This window comes from Excalfactoria chinensis, chromosome 19 (assembly GCF_039878825.1).
Source record: "Excalfactoria chinensis isolate bCotChi1 chromosome 19, bCotChi1.hap2, whole genome shotgun sequence".
In the NCBI taxonomy this organism is placed as follows: domain Eukaryota; kingdom Metazoa; phylum Chordata; class Aves; order Galliformes; family Phasianidae; genus Excalfactoria; species Excalfactoria chinensis.
In genome coordinates this window covers 307551-322611 of record NC_092843.1, presented here as the reverse complement: position 1 = coordinate 322611, position 15061 = coordinate 307551, and the positions used below count along the sequence as shown (strand labels likewise).

At 49.7% G+C, this 15061-nt stretch overlaps 2 protein-coding genes across 15 annotated transcripts in view; both read left to right on the top strand.

The window, feature by feature from the left end:
• The window catches only part of TSPOAP1 (TSPO associated protein 1), a 36484-nt gene extending 29955 nt beyond the window's left edge, over window positions 1-6529 (top strand). For 5 of the 13 annotated variants that reach the window (XM_072353822.1, XM_072353819.1, XM_072353821.1 and 2 more), the window contains 6 exons: window positions 639-710; window positions 1070-1108; window positions 1548-1651; window positions 2243-2314; window positions 3445-3558; window positions 5262-6529. In XM_072353822.1, the coding sequence (XP_072209923.1) occupies window positions 639-710; window positions 1070-1108; window positions 1548-1651; window positions 2243-2314; window positions 3445-3558; window positions 5262-5468 (608 nt within the window). In that variant the 3' untranslated portion in view covers window positions 5469-6529. Of the gene's footprint in view, window positions 1-638; window positions 711-1069; window positions 1109-1547; window positions 1652-2242; window positions 2315-3444; window positions 3559-4590; window positions 4649-5261 lie in introns of all 13 variants that reach the window. The other 8 variants (XM_072353820.1, XM_072353818.1, XM_072353826.1 and 5 more) reach the window with 7 other exon arrangements.
• Window positions 6530-7055: 526 nt separating this feature from the next.
• Window positions 7056-12909, top strand: LOC140260852 (1-acyl-sn-glycerol-3-phosphate acyltransferase alpha-like). Of its 2 annotated transcripts, none has more exons than XM_072353611.1 (7): window positions 7056-7546; window positions 8653-8788; window positions 9547-9680; window positions 10058-10233; window positions 10643-10738; window positions 10895-10967; window positions 11518-12909. In XM_072353611.1, exons 2-7 carry the CDS (start codon window positions 8670-8672, stop codon window positions 11664-11666), a joined length of 747 nt encoding a protein of 248 aa, XP_072209712.1. In that variant the 5' UTR covers window positions 7056-7546; window positions 8653-8669; the 3' UTR covers window positions 11667-12909. The 2 variants fall into 2 exon arrangements, with proteins under 2 accessions (XP_072209712.1, XP_072209713.1); XM_072353612.1 differs by having other exon boundaries at window positions 7711-8788.
• The last annotated feature ends 2152 nt before the right edge of the window (window positions 12910-15061 follow it).

Below are 15061 nucleotides of genomic sequence, written 5' to 3'. Positions count from 1 at the left end.
GATCTGAATGCACAGTTCTGACTTCTGTGCTCTCCCTTCTTTTGCAAGTTCTTAATTGAGCCTGCAGGGGTGACCCTGCTTGAGTGACAGAATCTGCAGTGCTGGTGCAGTGGATTTGATTGAACACTTTGCACAGAGAGAGGCTGAGGGAGTCTGGCTTCGTTAGCCAGGAGAGAGACCCAATGAGAGACCTGAGCAGCCTGGTCCAAAGTCAGTATTGACCCTGCTCTGTACACAAGTTTTAGCTCTAGCTTAAAGTCCCTTCGTGCCTGAGCTGATAGGATGCACCTCACTTGGCTTTTTCTAGGTATTGATGGTACAAAGGCTTTGTTTTATCCCTCTGAAAGATAAAATGCAGCAAAGCAGTGAAGTTTGTCTGATGTGTACTGTGCAAAAACTGTGTAATGGGCAAATACGCAGTGTGGATTTCTGTGTGTACTTAGGATGTGGATCATGCTTCATCTGAGTCCACATATGGTAAATGGAGACTGGGGCTCTGTGCACAGAAATCATGGTGTCTGCTTCCCAGGGGAAGCATGTCATGCCACTCTGTTGCCTGTTCGCTCTTCAAGATGCTTTTCACTTTCCGTTCACTGTCTGTTTCTCTTGTCTGTTTGCTTTTTTGGATTTTTATTAAGGAAATGGCACATTTTCTCCACCTCCACGCCGCCAAACCGTCCCTCCTCCAAAACCCAGACGCTCCAAGAAAGGTCTGTGTCACCCACTGCTTCCTCTTTGGTTTTTTGCAATAGGATTACAGACTGCATTGAATTTGTACTGCTTGCTTACAGGACCCTCAGATGTTTGTCTCTGTACGACTGCTAGGAAGTGGAAAGAGAGCCCATCCCTGCTGGTGTTAAGTTTTTAACAACAGTGATGTCTTTTATAGTTTTGGAGCTTGACCTCTGCGTCGTATTACGTCCCTGAGTTACTGCCTTAGACTTTGAGTTGCATGAACAGTTTGCTGCTGTGATCTTTGTTCTTTTTGTTGTTGTTTGTCAGCTGTGTGGTGTGGACACTGTTGAAAGAAGGACACCCATTGATTGGATCCTTTTTTTTTCCTCCCCAGCAGAACTAGATAAACAGGAGAAGTACAAGACCCAACCAGGTGAGAACTGCTCTTTACTGCTGTGAGAAGAGGAATGCTGTATTGGTAACATATGAAGAGATGCAAGTTTTGTGGTCAAGGGTGAATCTAAGACCCTTTTTCATCCTTCAGAGCACTGTCAGAAAGCAGGCGTTCTCAGGAAGGAAGAGCTTTAGTTCTTTAGTAGTGAGTGAAGTGACTAACTGGGAGTGTTAGGAGGTAAGGGGCACACACGGTTTTGCTTACTCTTCTGATGCTGCAGTCCCTAAAATCCAGCGTCTTTTGAGGGGATTCTAACCCTGCTGAGGTGTACAGTGATTTGTTGATGTCAAGCCTGCAAACCCATTACTAAGCCACCCAGGGTTTACCTGAAGCGGGGCATAAATCCATAAGATGAAGAACAGAACAATTTATCTTTAACTTACAACTCAGTAAATCTCGTTTTATTTTTGTCCTACAGGACAGAAGCGTCAGGACTTTGAGGCTGAACTGCTGACTCCTCGCAGTATGGTGGCTGTTTTCGACTACAACCCTAAGGAGAGTTCTCCAAATGCAGATGCAGAGGTAACCAGCAGCTGCTCAGTCTGCTTCACTGTCACTGGGGAGATTTCTTCCTTTAGATGAGACTACTTGTATCTTTCACCTTCGTCTTGTGCTCCAAGGACCGTGTACTCAACAACAGATCACATCTCCTGTGCAGTAATGTTCTGCTCTCAGGTCATATGCAGTTCTGGTAGTAACTAATCCCTGCATACTGAAAGGATCATCCAAGGGAAGAGGATTTAGTGTTTACATTAAAATATATATATGTGTTTGTTTTTCCTGATGCTTGTTCAGCTTTTTCTCAGTGCCACTTTGCAGAACAGGTGTTAGGTCTTGAACCCAATCTAGTGGTTTTCAATCATTTTGAAGCCTTATCAAAATTGGTTTCAGGAACACACTTTGCTTTGTGTTATTTTATGAAGTGCTTCCTTAACACTGAATTCCAGTTTCCCAATTTGGTTGTTGCTGAATTCTGGTCCCGTAAGTCTCAACACAACAGCCACCATCTCTTGTGGTGAGATTGCACAAGCAGCCCGGGGAGGCCTTGTGTTTGTGGTGAGAAATTCTGGCAGTGCTCCTCTTGTGACCATTGTTCTCTTTTGCTCTTTGCAGGCTGAACTGACTTTCAGTGCAGGGGACATTATCACTGTGTTTGGGTCCATGGATGATGATGGATTCTACTATGTAAGTATTGGGACTGGGAAGGTCTTTTGGCTACATCTGAAATCCATGGAATCCACCTAGTGACAGGAGAGCAGAAATTAGTGGACAAGGTATATTATGTTGCTACTGGAAGAAATGAACACATCCCTGCTTAGTTCAGGCAGATTCTCTTGTAGCCCACGCTGCTCTAAATCTAATATCCAAATGGTTCTGAGTTTCTTTCTTGGTGTAACTTGACTGCAGGTTTCCCAAAGCCTAGAATACATCTTCCTGCAGTGAACGTCAGTGGCTGCATCAGCATCTGCTGCAAGCTGATTTGTCACCAAGGACTCTGACACATGGTCTTGTCTAGGGCAGGAGGCTGAAATGGTAACACAAAGATAATAATGTACACTAACCTCTGTCCTACTGCACTCTGACTTCAACAAACACTGATATCTGTTTAATCTACTGTGGGTAGCTGGGGACTCTGCCTGCCGGTGAGCTGTGTGGTAGGCACGTTCTTTAGCTCACCTTTTCCTGCACTGTATTCACACATAAAGGATGAGGTTCTTGTCAGGGTAAATTCAGAAGAGACTCTTGTGGATGTTCTGTTTGAGTTCCTTTGTGGTGCTGGCCCAACACCATTGCAGGGGTTGTTTTGTCTCACCCAACTACCTTCTGATGAACTGGAGACAATTCTGTAGAAGGACATTTGAGGTTTGTAGCTCTAGATGTCAGTGAGCACAGAGACAAAGATGTTGGACCAGCAGTACTTCGTTCTTTGGAAATATATAAATATATGCAACAAAACAGAGTAAACGAAAAGCCTTTGGGTAGCCTTTGGCACAGCCACGTTCCAGTTGCTTCCAGGAATTTTTGGAGCTTGTAGGGTGCAAATAGGTTTCATAGTTTACAACTTTGATGTGTCCATGTTCCTGGAATAGGTTTGTCATGGCGCGCTGTCATCTTTTCTTCCTGTAATCTCCTCTGCATTGTTACATTCTGAATTGCTCCACAACTAAGCAAGAATGTGAGTTGTGAAATTTCCTGAGGATGCTCCCAACATGAGTGTGTTCCTGGGCTTATCTCAGGCCTTCTTTGCTCGGGTCTGCTCCTCTATTTATCTCTGCCAGGAAATCTGATGTGGGAACTGAGTCTTGGTCTTGCAGGGAGAGCTGAACCAGCAGAGAGGGCTTGTCCCGTCTAACTTTTTGGAAGCTGTAACCTCAGATGGAGACGTGGTTGAGGAGCTTCAATCAAAAGCACTGAGCACTGAGAGCCAGGTAAGATTAAGATTGTGTGACTGCATAGTGCACGTCCAAACTGTGACACGGCTGGAGACTGGGCACAGCGCAGCATGCAGCACCTCATGGAGTCATACCGGTTATTGCATGCAGCTCGGTTCATCCCATGGGAGCTCAGAAGTTTAGGGGGGAGCACCAGGAGCTCTGAAAGATTGAACCTTAATATGAAAAAATGTACAAAACAACAATGTTCATTGAATCCTCGTGCTCAGTGTGGTTAGATGAGCAAAGAACACGGCAGGTACCACCAGCAAGTTCTTCAGATGACAAGGGTCAGTGGTGAAATCCCACTGCAAACAAAACAGTTCAGGTGGCTTCCCAGGCACAATATTCCTCAGATATGTTCATATCCATTCAAATTTTCTGGGGTTATTGTTATATGTCACATCCTCACGGTTGGCAAAGGCCTGTTCAGATATCAGAGGACTGTTATTCCAGAGCTGTTATCCAGCTGACTGTTATGTCCTGTCAGAGCTTTGGACTGTGTTAAAGCTACTGCAAGTCTTAGCAGAAGCTTCTCCAGCATGACCAGGACTGGTTTTTCAATGGCATGTAACTTCTTGGATCTAAAGTTTTCACCAGATCTCTTCTTCCCATTTGCTGTCTCTGTTCTGATACAACAAAGGCTTGAGAATAAGGACAGTCTGAAAGTTGAATTGAAGGTGAATTATTAGAACTATTTCTGAGCAAATCTTGAAGTGCTGATAACAGAGCAGCGATTTAACTTTCCAACTGACATAAATTTGGCTAGACTGAGCGGTAAGAAATGCAGTGCAAAGAGGAGTATCCAAGAAGTTACGATCACAAGTCAGGGCAGTGGAACACTGATGGGCAGCAGCTTGGAGTGGTCTGCTTTAATGCCATGGCTGTTGAATGAATCTTTTGCATTGCTGATACACAGTTTCTGTCAAAGACTGATTGTGAAGCTTCTTCAGAAAGTGTTCAATTATAATTGATTTCATGTATTTATTTCTGCCTGTATTATGCACCCATGGCGGTTCTTTTCTTCAGAGAATGAGGAAGAGAAGAGTCCAGTGATAGATATGAATGGTACATAGAGAGCAACCATGTAAGTTTGTTTGAGAAGATCTTTTCCATTTCCCACTCGCTCTATTACAGAGTTCTGCACTTGCAATTTGCTCCTGTCCTTGCTTGTAGATTGACAAGCTTCTCTGGGGCTCTGTCACCAGCCCGAAGCCCTCTGATGGCAGGCCTTTGCCTGCTCAGTTAGTTCTGTGTTGAAGTGGAGCCTTGTTCAGCACACAGTGCTGCTCTGAACGATTAGCTGGTGGTTTTGGGGACTGCAGTGAGGATGTAGGAGCGCAGGGCACACTTTCCATCCTTGCACTCAGGAGGTGCTTAACTTCAGTTTCTTCAGCTGTGAAGCAGCATCTGCCCTCGTGTCCCCAGTGAGGCTTTCCTGCTATGCGGTCTGTAGCTTGAAGTCAAGGAATGTTGGAGTATCCGAGGTCAGGCAGAGTCTGGGTGAGAAGCAGAAAACACTTCAACTCTACCAGAAGCTTTCTGTCTGAATCTGCAGCCACAGAGAGGCCGAGCCTTGCAGGGTGAGGGACAGAGTGGTGGGAGAAGGCAGGGTTCTCTGGCTGAGGTTTGTCTTGGGATAATATCTTTCTTCAGCTCTAACTTCTGCCTTTTCCTTTGTTTTCTCTTTTCTCACCCAGTTCAATCCATATGGGTCTGTTGATCACAGTGACTTCTCACCAACTCCTGCACCTCCTTCCTGTCTTGTGGGCGAGCAGCATCCAGAGCAGGCGTCGCTGGCCGTTCTCAAATGCAGTGACTTACCTGGTCAGAGTAAAAAGAAGAGAAGCTTCTTCGTCAAAGGGAAAAACCTCTTCAAAAAACTTGGGTCCAGTAAGAAAGACTAACAAGGGATTTGTCTCCACGTGTGGCCTGCGCAGCCCACGCAGGCGCTGAACATTCAGGAGAAGCCCTGGCAATAAGCTGGTTGCAGCGTCTGCTCAGGAGGAAGGCGTACACTGGATAGAGGAAGCTCCTCAGTGGGTCTGGCTGAGCTCGGCCGTGGGTGCCCACCCAGCGTGGTGGCACCGGGGTGTGCAAGGCCTCGGCTGGAGGATGCAGCTGCCTCCGCGGTGCCGTCCTGCTCCTCGCAGCCCGCGGTTCCCTGTACATATTTTAATCTGAGAAATATATCCTGGCTGTACGTTTGCTAAATGGCTTTTCCCAGCAAAGCCCCTTAGGAAGAGCTCCCTTGTAGCGCACCCCCGGTATTCCTCTGCTCCAAAGGAGGCTGTGTCGAGTCTTTCACTTCCTGCAAAGCAAATTGGCACTTTTCCCACGAATCCCCTTTGCTGTCTCTGGGCTGAAAAGTGAGTTATTGGTACTGTAAACCTGTGCATACGGCTGTGCCTAGGAGCGTCCCACACTGCCTCAGTCATGTGTCAGCACCAGGATTCCCATGGAGGAAGGAGCGATACCCAGGAGGGGATCGATGCTTCTCCTGTAGCGTGGGCTGCCGTCAGCTGCTCTCGGCTGGCTCACCTTCACCACGCGCTGCCTGGGGACTCCGCCTTATTTATTTATTTATCTGACTCTTTATTTATGTATTTATTTGTCCTTGTCCGCCTCTCTCACCGTTTCCTTTGGCTGTTTCAGTGCGCTGCTCCTCTCTTGTTGGAGCATTTGGAGAGCAGAGCTGGGGATGGAGAGTTTGCAGCTGTTTTCATACGAGACGATGCGTTCCTTCAGTTCAGCCACATCCCTTTCTAAGCCACGGAGTTTTGTACTACATGGTTTCTATCCTTTCCTGTGTTTCTTTCTTTGCATGTATCAGTGGGTTCTTGTTTTGAGAAGGACGGTGATGTGAGGTATGTGAATGATGCCAGCACAGTGTCCACATGTTGGTGATAAGGTATGTTTTTATTTCATATCAGATTTTATTATAATAAAGTCTATTTTCACAAAAACACGCTGTCCTTAAAACAGCTGCTGCTTCGTTGCTGCTTCCTGGGGAGCGGTGGTGGTTTGGGTGCTGGAGGGCGGTTCAGGCAGCGGCACCTTGAAGATGCTTCGGAGCCCCTCGGGTGGGTTCAGCCGTGAGAGCCGCCCTCCCTGCGAAGGACTGAACTGAATTTAACACCCGCAGTTTCCTTAGCGGGTCGTTGGGGGTCTTTTGAAAGGAACCGCTGTTCGCTTATCGGCTCATCAGGGAGTAGGTGATACTGTAGAGCGAAGCCCATCGAGAGAACAACGGCAGCTGCAGCGTTCTGGCGCCTGCCCTGAGCGGCTGCCGGCAGGAGGGCTCTGCTTCTCCCTCCTCACCTCCCAGGGAAATGCTCTCCTCTCACTTCTGCCCTTTCCTTCCCCCAATGAGACTTTGCCTGGGAAGCCGTCGGATGCGGGAACCGCGCTGCGCTGCGCCCAGGAGGGGGCGGTCCTGACCTCTTTTGGAGGAAAACGTTTCCTAATATCCAACCCGTGTAACATTGCGGTGCTTTCGGCCTTTCAGACCGAACAGATCCATAGGCAGAAATCAGCTGGAGGTGAATTTACAAACTCGCAGCTCCGTTTCAGTGTTTGTTCGGGTCTTTCCGGTCGCTGAGGGCTGAGGAAGCGCTCCAAGGGCTCCGTGATTTCGGGCCGCAGCTCCTTTGGCAGCGCGGGGTGGGAACCATCTGCTGGAGGGACCACAGGGCTCGTTTTGTCCGTCCTTCCGCAGCCTCTCACAGCCGGGCTTTGATGTCAGTGAAAGGAGCTCTGTGCTGAACCGGGAGCACATCCCTGCGGGCACTGCGGGGCTGAACGGCACGCGTTTACTCCTCTGAGCGCCCCTTTATTCCAGCATCACCTGCCTGCTCTCAGCCTTCCTGCCCTGGGTGTTTGATGGTGGATGAGCTCCGCAATCACCTCTCTGAGCAGACTGAAAGCACTGCGCTTGATTTAGCTGCTCTTAACACGTAGCGTGGCAGAGATCATGGCCTCCCAGGTGAGTGGGCTGTGGCAGCAGAGCTTCCAAAGGGAAACAAGTGGAAATCAGTCTCTCGTGGGACTGAACAGTGGGAAACGTCTCCAGCCCATTGCTTGGCTGAAACTCCTCTCAGAAAAGCTCATTGCATGATGTGAAAATCTCACTCTATTTTCTCTCCCCAGACGGTGTCCCAGGAAAAAAATACATGAAAGAGAGAGAGAGAGAGAGAGAGAGAGAGAGAAAGCATGTCAGAGCCACTCATGGGGCTCTGCAACACGAAAAACCAGCACAATGGCATTGCAAGATGGTCTTGAGAAACAGGTTGTTGATACAACTGGATGGAGGGTGCTGTTGCCTAACAGCGTTATTAGGCTGATGCAAGCGCCTGGAGCTGCTGTGCCATTGATGAGGAGCTCCGGATTCACGGGTTTGAAGCCGAGATGGAGGCTTTGCATGAGATGCAGATGTGTGGTCAGGTTTTGCTCACAGCTCTCCTGCACAGAAGCACGCTTTGTGCAGAAGGCTCCTGCCCATAGAATCGTAACATCACAGAGTTGCTGAGGTTGGAAACAACCTCTACGATCACTCAGTCCAGCTGCCACCAATACTGCCCACGTCCCTCAGTGCCACATCCCCAGTGCTCTGAACACCTCCATGGATGGTGACCCCACCACCCCCCAGGGCAGCTGTGCCACCGCAGCACCATTCTTCCAGATGAGTTTTTCCTAATATCCAGCCTAAAGGAGGGCTGTGCCCCAAGCACACGCTGTTCAGCCTGCCCGCAGCCACGTACACACCCTCCATTTACAGAGCCTTGCTATTGCATGTTTGCCTCTGCTTGCCAGCCTGCTCCCACACACAGCAGCTCTGCAGCTCCCTTGCTAAACCAGCTTTCCGTGGTTATTTTCGCTGGGCGCTGCAGCCTTGCAGAAGCATCTCTCCCAAACCTCATTCCACCACTGCACCGCCTACACGTAATGATCAGAAGAATCTAAACTCTGCTCCACAACACTGGGTGCCAGTCACTCACTTACTGCACTCTGCAACACTCCTCTGGTTGACTCTGGGCTGGAGGATGGAGCTATTGCTTCTTCACTACCCATTTACTTCTCTGCTCATTGCAGTTCTAATCCTTTGCTGGATGTATCCTACATTCAAATACTTCTGCAAGATGACCTTCTATCAGGCGTGGATCTTCACCGTCAGCTTTCTGGTTGTTATCGTTGCTCTTCCTCGTGGCCGCAACTGTGAAAACATGAAGTAAGTTTGTGCTCTGGGCATTGATGGAGTCAACTTGTGCTCTGCTTGGGAGGGGGGTGGAAGCTGTGCTGTGGTGGGTGTTAGTTGTGTGCTGGAATGCCATTAGCAGCAGTGCGTGTTAATGCACAGGTTTGGGGCGGTGGGTTCGGCTGGGGTCACCTCTGCTACACAACAGCCCGGAGCTTTGTGGCCTCCTGAGCTACAGAGGCAGGATTCGCTCCCCCAGAAGGATCCCGGCTCTCTCCTCGCTGAGCCTCAGCTTTTTACTTTAAGACATTTTCTTCAGTTCTTGACTTTTGTGCCTGACTTTTTTCTTTGTTTTTCCAATACCTGCCTGTCCTCAAGTGGCAAATTCATCTCTTGCCACTATTTGGGCAGTAGGGGTGCCTGGTCCGTGGCTGGTTCTGCAGCCCATACGCACAACTCAGCAAGCTGGACAGTGCAGTAGAGTACAAACAGCGCACTACGAATGTGGGCATTAAATTCAAATACATATGGGCTGTTATTCAGCTGATGCACATAACTGTGGTATTTGGAGTTGCCAGGCCATTGGTCTAACCTGTCCCAAGGGAGACCTGCCAGCTGTCTTTGTTTTCTCAGCTAATGAGCCACCCTAGTTGCCTAGTCAGATCTGGGGCTCTGGACAAGCAGGCTGCTCCTCAGCAGGTCTGTGCGCTGGGCTGTTCTGGGCGGCTGGTGTTTGGTTCCTTGGCTCAATTTTAGTTTCTCTTTAGCTCGAGTCTGTTCCCTGTTTGCAGGATTCTGCGCATGGCGATTCTTCCCGTCAGACACGTCCTTGGTATCAAGATAGTGGTGAAGGGCAAGGAGAACCTGAAGACTAAGAAGCCTTGCATCCTCGTGTTGAATCACCAGAACTCCCTGGACATTATGGGTAACATGGGGAACCTGCTCCTGCCTTCTCCTCCTTGCTACATGGTTATGAAATCCCTAACAGTGCAGGCTGCTGTGAAGTCCTTCCCACTTGGCCCCAGGCCCGGGGTGTGCTCTGAGGCAGAAGAGCACGGCCGTGCTAAAGAAACCTCACTCGTCCTTCCCAATAGAACTGGGATGAGAACATCAGCAGAGCGCGGTGGTGTCACGGTTATTCAGTGTTGGCAAAGTGGGAGGTTGGCCTGCGGATGCCCCAGATCCCCTTTCCAACATCTTGTCGTTGGGTGGGAGCTGCAAGCGTGAGGTTCCCCAAAGCAGAAAGCTGGAGGGAACCTCCACATAGATGAAAACTTTTCCTGACTTGTTCTTCTCTTCCAGTGATGATGCAGATATTGCCGGATCGCTGCGTGCCCATTGGAAAGAGGGAAATACTGTACATGGGCTCTTTTGGCCTCGCGTGCTGGCTTTCAGGTGTCATTTTCATCGACCGCAAGAAGAGGGAAGAGTCCATCGCCATCCTGACGGAGGTGGCACACACCATGCGCAAAGACAACGTGAGTGGAACTTCCTGCCCTTCCCACTTGGAGCAGGAGGCGCTGCAAAATGTTACCCGTCATGTGGCTGGAGGGTGATCTGCTTCTTTGGGCTGCACCGAGCTGAACCTCTGGTGTGTTAGCTGTGCTCTGGGCCCAGGAAGTGCATGAGGTGGGGGAAATGATGGCTCTGCAAAGCTGGAAGCAGACAGATCGGTCCCAGAGTGTGTGGTGGAGTCACCATCGCTGGAAGTGTTCAAGAAACACGTAGATGAGGTTCTTACGTTTGTGGTCTAGTGGGCAGGTGGTAGGTGGACTGTTGGACTGGATGATCAACCTTTTCCAACCTTAATATTCTATGATTCTCTGTGCAGTGATTTAGAATAGCACCTGGAGATGCCTCCATCTCAATGTCTTTTCCCTCCTGCAGTTCCATGTCCTGATCTACCCTGAAGGAACTCGCAATCACAGTGGCTCCATGCTGCCCTTCAAACGCGGGGCCTTCCAGTTGGCCGTGAGAGCCCAGGTGAGAGCTGAGCCGCCTTCCTCCTACCCCTTGGGATGCAGTTTGACCACCAGCAACCTGGTCCCTCACTTCCCTTTGCACTGAGCACCCATCCAGAAGCCTGCAGGTGGTACAGGGCAATTTGCAGATTCACTCACTGCAGACTTTTTCCCACAGGTCCCTATTATTCCTGTAGTGATCTCTTCCTACAACAGCTTCTACAGCCAGAAGGAGAAGAGATTCACATCAGGTGAGGATCACCTGGGGCTGGGTGCTTGCACAGCCATGAGGCTGATGGGAGAGAACCACGTGCTGTGTGGGGGCAGAGTCGTGGGCTTCAAAGGGAAAAGGCTGATAAAAAATCTTTCCTTTTCCTACAGAGAAAACCAGCCCACTCTGTCCCTCCCCTTCCTTCCCCGATGCCAACCCAAAATGGGCTTCTGCCTCTTCCCTAGGCCAGCACACGCTCCTTCCCAGGAGCAGGACTTGCAGCTGAAATTCTCATTCCTGTCATCGTTTTACCTCTGCAGTCATTCCCTTGAAGGCAAACACCTCGAAGAGAAAGTTAAACGCTCCATTATGTTTCTACTCAGCTTTCTCCCACTGGGTCTATTCTGTCCCCTGCTGGCCGTGCAAGAACCTTTCAGTCCTGGAAGCATTCCCCTGCTGGCAGTTTGATGGGAGCACGGCAGGGCTTCCAGCTGTTTAATGTGTTGCTTGCCCTCCTCTTTTGGGAGGGCATCTTCTCTTGCTGTCTCACATCACTCCCCCTCCCTGACCCTCCTGTCTCGCACTTCCAGGGACGAGCACCATCCAGATCTTACCAGTAGTGGAGACCGTTGGCCTGAGCTCAGATGATGTTCCCAAGCTCACCGAGCAGGTCCGTGACTCCATGATGAGCGTCTACCAGAGGATATCGGCAATGCCGAATGAGGGTTCCCATGAGTGACCTCACAACCACGAAGAGGCCTGGAAGCGGGAAACACAAAGGACTGCAAGCCTGACAGGGGCAGGCAAAAGCGTGGAATCATTTGATTTGAAGGGGACTCTTGAAGCCCATCTGGTCCAACACCCACAGCCCCATCAGTGCTCAGAGCCCCTCCAGCCTGACTTTGGCTGCCTGCAGGGATGGGGCACCCACCGTATGTCTGGGCAACCTGTGCCAGTGCCTCACTGCTCTTACTGTACAGATCTTTCTCCTTGTTTCCAATCTAAATCTCCCCTCTTGTCCTGTCACAACAGCCCCTGCTAAAGACTCTGTCCCCTTTCTTGCAGCCCCTTTAGATACTGAAGGCCGCTCTCAGCTCCCCCCAGAGCCGTCTCCTCTCCATGCTGCACAGCCCAGCTCTCAGCCTGTCCTTGTAGGGATGTGTTCCATCCCTGGGATCATTTTGTGGCTCTCCTATGGGCGCACTCCAACAGCTCCATGTCTCTCCTGTGCTGAGCACTCCCCACCTGGGCCCAGTGCTCCAGGTGAGGTCACAGAGCAGAGCAGAGGAGCAGATCCCCTCCCCGTCCTGCTGGCCACACTGCTTTGGGCACACCTAGGGGATGCTTGGCTTTCTGGGCTGTGAGGGCACACTGCCGGCTCATGCCCAGCTGCCACCCACCGGTACCCCCAGGTCCTTTTGGCAGAGCTGTTCTTTGTCCTTACACCCCACAGCTTGTACTGGTGGCAGGGGTTGCCATGACCCAGGTGTAGGTGTCCACACGCTGCATTGTGATTAAAAAGCAAAAATGGTTTGTTTGTGTATGGCCCAACTTGGTGGCCATGGGCTGGAATGGAACAGACAGCAGCTCTCCAAGTTTTGGGTCTGATGTGCCGGAGTGGATGCCAAAGGTCAATGAGAGCAATTAAGTGTTTTATTAAAGCCCAGCAGAGCTGTCTCTTGCTTCAAAATGCAGCTGCAATTCTCCAGTGTCTTCAGAGACTGAAATCTCACTGTGAACAGAATTCTGCTTCTGTGCAAAAGAAAGACATGATGGTGCTGTGATAAAGGTTATGTGAGTGAACTTGCTTAACTCTGAGAGGGGCAAAGAATAAGGAATTTGATTTAGAAGACTAAGTTAGCATGTAATAAACTGTAATTAAGAGATTATAATCAAGGACAACATTTGAAACCTGTTTCATGCAAGTGCTTTGGCTTCCAGATTTGCCACCCCTTCATGATGGGGTGTAGAAACCACCTGCGTTGGCTGTGCCTTTAGCACTCATAGAAGCATACAGCACTGAACTGAGTGCTGTGAAACCCTGACCAGTTCCAGGGCTTCAGGACAAGCTGATGGTGCTTGAGGAAGTTTCACTCCGAGCTGCTGGTTTTCGGTGCCCTGCAGTTTCACTGCTGCCAGGTTATGCAAAGGCTGCTCGACTTCCTCCCAGCCTGGTGATAAAAAGGTCACAGGAAGCGGCTCAACACATTTCACTGACCATAAGATGAAGCTCATAAACCAATCAGGAAGCTGCTATTGTTCAGAGGGAAGGGAAGTGACACCTTGGTTAAGTTCCCAAAGCAGTCACCACAATTCAGCCCTTATACCAGTGAGTGAAACTGACCACGAGAATGGCATGGAGGTATCTGTGCCTCTGTGCAGGACAACGTAGGCAATCCCAGTGTGAAAATCCATGTGTGGGTTGCTAGAAGGAAAAACTTCTGCTCTGTCTTCTGCAAGTTTCTATTCCCTTCACAGCTGTTTCCAGATGGAAGAGCTTATGCCAAAGTACATCCGAAGGAGGACATACGTAGGTGGCTGTTCTTTATATAAGGGCACTCCTGTACTGCCTTGTATCACAGTCATGACTGTGTGTTAGACTGCTGTTGTGCCCGGCCGTGCACTGTCAAAATAGCTGCAGATACTCCTCAAAATACTGTCAAGCTTTAGGGAAGGCAAGGGAAAAGCAGAGACTTAGTCTGGCAGAGTCCAAGTTTGAAGCAGATTGAGCAATCCTGATTGATTTCTTCATGGACACCTTTATGTGAAGGAAGATTCAGGCTGCCCTGGGATAGATTACCTGACTTGGAATGCAGTGCTGAGGGAAGGGCACATTCACATGAGGCTCTGCTGGGACTATTGGTGCTCATAGGACCGAGGTCTGATCATGGCAGCGTGTTCACCTTATTGCCAGATAGTGGGATGTGCCCCTGAGCATGGCTGCAGTCAGCCAGCTGTGCCCAGCAAAGCCAGCACTGGAGAAAAGCTGTCCCTGTTTTCTGAAGCTTGAAAGATAAAAGCAGAATTGGAGCTTTTCTCTGAAGAGACAAAGTCTGTCCCATCAGTGCTGCTTTTCTTGTGGTTTTTTATCTTTCCTTTTCTTTTTTTTAAACGTGTGGTTTTCTGTGTTGTGTAACATCAAATAGAACCATTTGTTACACGAGAAGAGCTGTCATTTTTCCTCTTCTATTTTTCTATAAACACATCCTGTTCTTCTTAATAGGCAATATTGTTTCGTCTGTAAATATCCCGATGAAATGCAAACAGGCATCCACTGACAGTCACACAAGAAGAGATAAGAAAAAAGGCATCCAAGTGAATCGGCTGAGCTGCACCGTGGGAATTCCAACCAGTGTAACAAAAGCCTGAGTCCAGCCAGGCTGCAAGAGCCAGGTGTGAATGTGGTCCTCAATGGACCCGGCTCCTGTCCAGTTGCTAAGGCAACACACATCACACGGGATGCAGGCGATGTGGCATCATGGACACAGTGCACGCCGTGTCCCAGCACACAGCCAGCATGACCCCACAGCTGAGCAAAGCAGAACAACGTGGCACAGCTAATAAATGCCAGCAGAGGCTTTTCCTGCTTGGGGGAAACAGGGCTGTGAGACTCTGCTGACAGCAGGACGGTGTCTGGAGTTCCTACACAGCCAAGGACACAGCGATGCTGAGCTGAGTGCAGCTGCTGGGCTGTCAGAAGGATACACAGATGTCGTGGTTTCGGTTGCCTCAACAAGCTCTACCAAAGCGTGGGCAATGGCAGTTCTGTGGTTGGGGCATGTCAATATCTCTCTGTGGTTTCTTAGATCTCTATCTGGAGCTGGCAGTCATGTCAGATGCAGTAACGGCTCCCAGAGCTCTGCTGGCAGGAGAGGGCTCACTATCCTGGGCACACGGCCCCTGTGCTGGATGAGGACAGGGAGATGGGTGATTGCCCAGCCTGATTGCAAGGGAAAGAGCCAAAAGGAGGCATTACAGTCGGAGCAGTCCTCAGAAATAGAACAATTGGCTAATTGCAATATTCAACTTGGAATCTCCCTTTCAACTCCCCAAGAGTGGTTTGGGAAAGTTCCTGCAGCACTGCTTGCCCTCCCCTCCCATGGAGACGTGGTGCTGGAGGGGACGCTGCCACAG